General features: G+C 45.0%; 1 protein-coding gene across 4 annotated transcripts in view; it reads left to right on the top strand.

Annotated features, from left to right (window-relative positions):
- Nucleotides 1-8,310, top strand: part of Adgrf5 (adhesion G protein-coupled receptor F5) — a 100,447-nt gene that overhangs the window by 44,756 nt on the left and 47,381 nt on the right. For all 4 annotated transcript variants that reach the window (XM_031346732.1, XM_031346733.1, XM_031346729.1 and 1 more), the window contains exon 3: nucleotides 2,500-2,554. In XM_031346732.1, coding sequence (XP_031202592.1) covers nucleotides 2,500-2,554 — 55 coding nt within the window. The remainder of the gene's footprint in view (nucleotides 1-2,499; nucleotides 2,555-8,310) is intronic.

Consider the following 8,310-nt stretch of genomic DNA (forward strand, 5'->3'; position numbering starts at 1 on the left):
AAAAAAAAAAAAAAAACCCTAATGGTTAAAATTTTTAAAAGAAAAGAAAAGAAAAGCAGAGGAAGAGGAGGCAGATGCAGGAGAGTATGGAGGGATGCATTAGGCGAGGGAAGACTGGCTCCCCGGGAGGGGCTTTGTTTCTAAGAATGTCTCCTAAGCCATCATAGCAAGGGCAGACTTTGGAGTCAAGTTTGCTAAGTTCAAAATCTGAGATCCAAAACACAGTGACCTTAGGCAAAGTATTTGACTTCCCGTACGTGTGTGTGTGTGTGTGTGTGTGTGTGTGTGTGTGTGTGTGTGTTTGTAAATCAGTGAAATGTGAATGGTCACAGCACCTTTGATTGTCCTGGTGGAGAGTGTGTAATGTATCTTAGGGATTTTGTTGGAGTTGAACCAGTGTAAGAGTGAATGAGTGAGGAAACCACCATTGACCCAGTTGCTGAGGGTAAGCTTAGCGTGGTGTGGCATTCAGAGATGTGTGGAGTTCCTAGGAAAGGCATCTCAGGGTGTGTAGGGTCATCAAAGAGACGGGGCTGGCACACTGAGCCTTGTATGTGATGTGAGTATGGGGACAGAAAGGCCACAATAGTAAGGGAAGGTTTGGTTACTAGCTATTGGGCGGGAACTGATCCCATCAGCAAAGTGGTCTGGCCATCACAGATGGATGTTGGAAAGGATGGACTTGAGAAGAAGCCGGAGGCACTGTACAGACTGGTGACAAGCATCCCAAGCATGTGGCCTCTGACTCTAAACAGTGCTTTCTGTTCTCTCCATCATTTGACCTTGGCAAGGGCCTTGTAGAGCAGGCTGTACTTATCCCCCTGCCTCAGATTAGGGGAGAAGCCCTTGCTTGAAGTTACACCATTATCTGTTGGTGGAACTACAGTGGCAGCTTAGTATCAGTAGAAGGCTTCTCTCTCTCTCCCTCTCTCTCTCTCTCTCCCTATCTCTCTCTCTCTCTCTCCCTTTCTACCTCCCTATCCCTCTCTCTCCCCCCCAACCCGTGTATGTGTGTATACGCACGTGTGCATATAAGCACGGACCTGTGTGTGTGGAAGCCAGAGGAGGATGTTCGGTATCTTGGTGTGTGGAGGGGTGTGTGTGTGTGTGTGTGTGTGTGTGTGTGTGTGTGTGTGTGTGTATTCAGATGCATGGAGCTGCATGTATGGAAGCCAGAGGAAGATGCTTGATATTCTGCTCAGCGGCTCCGTTTTACTTTCTTGAAGCAGAAGTTCTAGCTGAACTTAAAGCTAGGCTGGGAGCCAGCCAACCCCAGCATCCTTCTCTTTCTGCTCTCCGCAGTGCTGGGTTCCATGACTGGGAGGTCTGTGCTGGGTTCCATGTCTGGGAGGTCCGTGCTGGGTTCCATGTCTGGGAGGTCATGCCCAACTTTTTATTTTTAATAGGTTCTGCTCATTTGAACTCAAGTTCTCCTGCTTGCACAGAGGGCATTTTCATTCATTGTTCTAGTTTGTCTCCAAAAACCACTTGTGGAGGGAAGGGTTTATTTCATCTTGTAGCTTATAGTCCATTGTGGGAAGCCAAGGCAGGGATTTGAAGTAGAAACCAAAGCACTGCTTCCTCATGTGTACTGTGTGTCCCCTTTGGCATGGGGATACACATGGCACTCAGTTACCTTTCCTATATAGCACAGGCTGACTGCCTGGGATGGTCCTGCCCATAGTGGACTTGACCCTCCTACACCAATCAGCAATCGAGACATGCCCATAGGCCAATCTGCACTGAGACTCCCTCAGCAACAGTGTGTCAAGTTGACAGCCAAGAATAGCCATCACACCTGTGACGCCATCTCCCTTGTCCAAGTCCTTGATTTAATCATTGTAAATTATATTAACTAAAATTTACTTAGCACTTACCCTATGCCATTTTGCAGTTTACTTAAGTCGTAATAATCCTATGATATTGACACTGTCCTTATTCCCACTTTTCAGAAAAAAAAAATGTAAGGTTCAACAAATATTGGTAACTTTCCTACAGCCACAAAGCTAGGAAAAGGTGTGCATGTACGTCTGTGTGTGTGTGTGTGTGTGTGTGTGTGTGTGTGTGTGTATGTGTAGATGGACCGACCACAGGAGCCATCTAGAATCTAGGGGGAAAAGACCCAGAGGAAGGAACTATTATGTTTAAGCAGGCAATGGCTAAGCAGTCTGAACAGAAAAAAGAAAGAAGGAAAGAAAGAAAGAAAGAAAGTGAGGCTGTCTGATTCATGTTACAAACCACTGACCTCCCACTAGGGTTCAAGTCTCAAGCAGAGAGTGGAGGAGATTGGTGTCTGTTTCTAGATAATGCTCACAGATGAGGGATGGCAAGGGATTCCAGAAACAGTAACTTCTTCCACAGCTGAATCTAGAGGCTGCTTCATACACACACTTCTGTACTGTTTTCCCTCAGATCTGGTGTGTTGCTGAGCTGCCCATGAGTGAAAAGCCAAGAAGGGTTTCCCAGTATCCACTGACACATTTCTAATTGTTCTTTCAGATTCTCCGAGAACATGAACTAGCAGGGGAAGAGCTACTGAGGCCAAAAAGAGCAGGTATGCAAACTTCTCGCTGAAAGTCACATTTATAAATAGACTTTATAAGTGTCGTGTGCTATAAGTAGAATTGATCCTCCCCCATCTTTCATAGAGGATATTAAACTTGACCCTCACATATGTTGCAGGAAAATACTCTTTCCCTTTTGTAATCTATCTATCTATCTATCTATCTATCTATCTATCTATCTATCTATCTATCTATCTATCTAGTGCATGTGTGCATGTGCATGTCTGTGTGTGCATGTGTACACATGTATATGTGCAAGTTAGAGGTGCCATTCATCAGGAGCCATCTACCTTGTTTGTTGAGAAAGGCAGTCTAGGCTGGCTGTCCAACAAGAGAGTTCTAGAGATCTACCTGTTTTCCACTCCCCGACACTTAGATTGCAAGTGTGTGATGCTACCACATCCAGGTTTGTTATATGTGGGTTCTGGGGATGGAACTTGGTTCTTTGTTTGTTTGTTTGCTTGTTTTTGTTTTCATTTTTATTTTATTTTATTTTATTTTATTTTATTTTATTTTATTTTTTGAGACAGGGTTTCTCTGTGTATCCCTGGCTGTCCTGGAACTCACTCTGTAGACCAGGCTGGCCTCAAACTCAGAAATCCGCCTTCCTCTGCTTCCCAAGTGCTAGGATTAAAGGCGTGTGCCACCACTGCCTGGCGGAACTTGGTTCTTAATGCTTACACTAAGGCAGGTACTTTGCCAACTGAGTAGTTTCTCCAACTGTCTCTGTCAAAGTTCAGTTGCTGTGAAGAAACTCCATGACCGCAGCATCTCTTATGAAAGAAAGCACTTAATTGGGGATGGCTTACAGTTCAGAAGTTTAGCCCATTGTCATCGTGGTGGGAAGCATGGTGGTGTGCAGGAGAGTATCGGAGAGCACTATATCCGTAGGCAGCAGGCAGAGAGTGAGGCTGGGCCTGGCTTAAGGTTGTAAAACCTCAAAGCCCACTCCCTAGTAACACACCTCCTCCAACAAAGCTATGAGCCTATGGGAGCCATTTTCATGGCCAGCCAACCATATCAACATCTATCTATCTATCTATCTATCTATCTATCTATCTATCTATCTATCTATAGATAGATAGATAGAAAGCGTCTTGCTAAGTTGCCCATGTTGTCCTTGAAGTTGGGATCTGCCTGCTTTAGCCTTCCAAATGGCTGGGATTATAATCCTCCAAACTAGGTTCCAAGGAAACCTTTTTAAAAAGATTTATGTATATGTATGTATGTATGTATGTATGTATGTATGTATGTATGTATTTAAGAACTCTATAGCTTTCTTCAGACACACCAGGAGAGGACATTGATGTGTTTATAAAAGGATAAAGAGAGGAGGGATATGTTTTGGTGATGTATGGGGGAAGGAGGTGTCTCCGCAAGCCCATACTAAGGAATCCCTTCCCCCTGAGGAACCAGCCACATGATGGTATAGTATAAGTAGAATTTATTCAGGGTATAGAGAGAGGAGGTAAGAGGGTAGTGGAGGCAGAGAAAGGCAGAGAGAGAGAGAGCAGAGAAGTAGTAGAGTAGAGGCTGGCCATGAGCTCTTGGAGAGAGGTGGGGAGGGAATGGGAAGAGAAGGGGGAAGGGGTGAGGGGACAGAGTGGGGTCAGGAAGGCAAGAGAGAGCAAGAGAGCAAAGGAGAGAGGGAGGGAAGTTAGAGAGCCCCTTTTATAGTGAGTCAGGCATACCTGGCTTTTGCCAGGTTAATGTGGGGAGGAGCTTAGACAAAATGCTAACAGGCATCAAATCCCTTTACAGATGGTTATGAGCCACCAGCACTGTGTGGCTGCTGGGAATTGAACTCAGGGCCTCTGAAAGAGCAGTCAGTGCTCGTGACCACTAAGCTATCTCTCCAGCTTCCATGGGGCAACTTTTAAAAATGTCCTATTCTCCACGATTCCACCTCCCAGTAACGCAGGGAGAACAGTGCTTTTCGTTTGCTAAAAGTACCATAAGGAAACATTATCAAATGATGTTAAGTGGCCAGAGTGATGCCTTGGAATCTCAACCATCAGTGTTGCTCTGCACATGCCCATAATCTCACTCCATTCTCCTCAGATGCCCTCTCACACCACCAAAGCTCTTCCCAAGCCAGCAGCTTTTCCTTCCCGTGCCTGTCTCTTCCTTTTCCTGTTGTCCTTCTCCCTCTTGTTCTCCTCCACTTTGCTGTACCAATGGACTCCAGTGTCCCTTCTCACTCTTGCCCTGAAGGCTGCCTATAGCTTCTGTGCGCAAAAACAAGTGGGGTGCTTCCTTCATCCCACCAACCCTGTGAACTTTCCTTTACTCTGTGACAGGCCCTGAGCCAGAGTCGTGTCTGTTGAACCATGGAAGGTTTTCATGGTTCAAAATGGAGCCATGCATGGCTGAGTCCCAGCTCTGAGTTTCCACCAAGTTCTTCCAGGGCACAAGTCACCAGAGTCCTAGGGAGCAGCTGGTGTCCATACAGCTGCAGAGCCATGTCTCTCTGCTCGTCTGAGCCTCGTTGTTTATCATTCCCCTTAGCAGCATAAGGGGTAGTTCTGGGGCAGGAAATACTCGCACATCTAAGGATTTGAACATTCCAAAATTTTTCCAAGCATGCTTTCGCTAAAAACAATCATGACAACAATAAATCTCCACAAAACCACGTTTTCCATTTATTCTATGTGCCGCCCTGTGCTCTCAGGACCCCCTAGAGTCAATGGGAAGTGTGAAGGAATCTGCCCGTCCTCCACAGATGATGGATTTGCCTCGGTACTTTTACAAAACCACCAAAGGGACAACAATGCCCTAGAGAGTTCCTGTGCTGGGGCCTGGGTGGCAGGATTGTAAGTTACAATAGGACTGTGAGTCTCCAGCAGAGTGAAGGAAACAGGCAATGGAAACTTTGCAAGCAGCTATACCCAAAAGAGGCCTGGGTTTGGCCTGGTGTAGTCATTGAATGAGGAACTGAGATGGGAGCCAGAGTTTCAGAATGGCACACCTGTTCTGGAATACGCATATCTCCCTTTCTCGGGCCATGATAGCAGGAGGCACACATGTTCTAGAAGAAATAAACTTAGCAACAGAGTCTGAGTCACTGGACCACATTTAAAATTTGGAATGAAAATCACCTTTTACAAATATATTTTTTTGAGAATTTCATAGAGATAGAGATATATATAGATTACATCCATGCCTTTATTAATGGTGAAATCAATGTTTATATTTATTCCCAGGACATTATAGATTTATACATATGTGACAAGTCAGATATCCAGACTTACTATCTTCCTGAGACATATATTTGTATAGGTGTGTATGTGTGTATGTGTATATGTGTACATATACATACATATTATCAATTATATACTTTATACATATATCACCCTTATTATAATCCAGGGGCTTTAAGTTGGTTGAAGAACTTCATAGCCTGGAGCTAATGAGATAGCTCTGTTGGTAAAGTGTTTTCACAAAGGCATGGGGACCTGGGGGCCCCAGGATCCACATAGAAAACCAGGTAGGATGGGGCCCACTTGTAAGCCCAGCACCAGGGAGGTAGAGACAGGAGAATACATGGGTTTCACTGTCCTGCCAGCCTAGCTTCATCAGACAAATCCCAGGTTCAGTGGCATATAATGTCTCAAGAGACAAAGTGGACAGAATCCTGAAGAACAGTACCCAAGCTTGATCAATGGCCTCCACATGTATACACACACACACACACACACACACACACACACGCACACACACACATCATCATCATCATCATCATCATCATCATCATCATCATCATCATCCATTTGAAGGAACCTGATGTATCACTAGCACAGAGGGGGAACTCATCAGTGCCAGTCCCAGATAATGACATGAAGGCAAGAGGAATACACCATGACACACTAGCTGGCATTTTAAGAAAACTCTTTCCATACAGCTGGGGAGGAGCCTGCATAGAACCCAAGACCAGAACCAAAAAGATGCGTGAGGGTCCTTGACAGAACAAAGTGTGGTTGTGGGAGAACTTGGATGGTTGTAGTAAGGAGAGCTAGGATGGGTGAAAACAAATCCAGGATTGTGTCACTATTGAATCAGGAAGTCGGGTCCAGGCCAAGAAGTGATGGATGCAAACTATTGTAAGTGACAATGATCCAGATGGTCCCTGCTAGATTAATTAGATAAAGAAATCAGCATACTGAGGAACTAGCTAGGAGGCTGAGCAGTCCCCACATGGACCCTGGACATGAGTAAGAGAGGAACAAAGCTTGGACATGCTTGCCCAAGCTCATTTGAGAAACAGAAGGAAAGAGGTCCAGGCACTCATGAATGTAACATGGAGAAGTATGCAATGGACAGAAGACAAGAACACACAGACCTATGAGTCTGTGTGTTCAGAAAGCTGTCGGGAGAGACCTCTGTTGGAAAGGATTTTAGAGATTTGCAGATAATCCCCAAATATGGTCTTTTTTTGGGTCCCAGGTTCAAACATCCAACAAAGGCAAGTTAAGAAAGAAAGGAACAAGACCTATGGGAGAACAAGCCAACATCGGTCAGCATTCTAGCAAGCAGCACTAACTGTACTTGGTTGCTTTCAGAAATAGAGAAATAGAAATAGATGGAGAGGTGTGAAGGATGTGTTGGAAGTTCTCTGGGAGGAGGAGGGGAGGGGAAGTGGAGGCAAATAGGATCAAGACATATTGTATACATATATGAAACTATGAAAGAATAAATAAAAGACATCTTTAGGAAGAAAGAGGGAGATTCTTGGTTTGTAGTTCACAGGAACATCATGGTGGGCAAGGGCTGGAGGTAAAAACTGAGGCATTCATTTGCTCTCCTCACATTGTGGATCATGCCTTTAGCCAGGAAGCAGAGAGAGATGGATGTTGTGCTCAGCTTGCTTTGTCATCTGTTTGTCCTGAAATCCCACTCATAGATGGTGTGCCTCACATTTAGAGTGAGCCTTCCCCTTTCAGTTGATCTCTGCAGATGCCCTCATGAGCACACCCAGTGGTGGGTCTCCTAAAGGGGTTTTAAATCACAGTCAAGTTGATAATCAAAATGAACCATCCGCAGAGAACATTCATGAGGAGGGGGGTCTTCGAGTAAACATTCTTAGCATCCATCAGGAATGAATATGCCAACTGCAAAGTTCTTGAACTGGAGTTTCTGACCTAAACTGGGAAGAGTACCTTGAGGCATGACACTGAAGAATGCCTTCTAATTTGTCTTTGGCTTCAAAATGATTGGGTGGGAACCAGCAGGGCAGGGAGAGAGGATCCTGGATGCATGAAGCTCCTGGATATGCTGGAATCCCCACCCCTCTCATCCAAAGCAAGTCCTGGTTAGAGCAGGTTAGAGCAGGTTAGAGCAGGTTAGAGCAGGTTAGAGCAGGTTAGAGCAGGTCTCTGGCTGCCTGTGAGGACCTTTTACAGAGCGGAAAGTTTGGGTGCATGGGCCCTTTGTGATTTAGGTCCAAACGTACTATGCATTTCTGAGCCCATAGCAGGGAGTCTGGGGATTCCTGGCTGTAACTCTGGGATAATGTCATGTGTAGTCTGAGGAAATAGATTGGTGATGGGCTGAGAGGAGGGGCTGGGTTTTCTCTGGCTCATGTGTGGTTCAGGCTCAGTTTTAGACTTAACATTGAAGCTCAAGAGTGTTCTTCTTCTTTTTTTTAATCTGACATTTGTTTGACCGTTCAAAGGTGAAATGTGATCAAATTAAGGTTAATTTTTCTTGACTTCTTATATACATCTTTGTGTGTGTGTGTGTGTGTGTG

This window comes from Mastomys coucha, unplaced genomic scaffold (genome assembly GCF_008632895.1).
Source record: "Mastomys coucha isolate ucsf_1 unplaced genomic scaffold, UCSF_Mcou_1 pScaffold3, whole genome shotgun sequence".
Taxonomy (NCBI): Eukaryota; Metazoa; Chordata; class Mammalia; order Rodentia; family Muridae; genus Mastomys; species Mastomys coucha.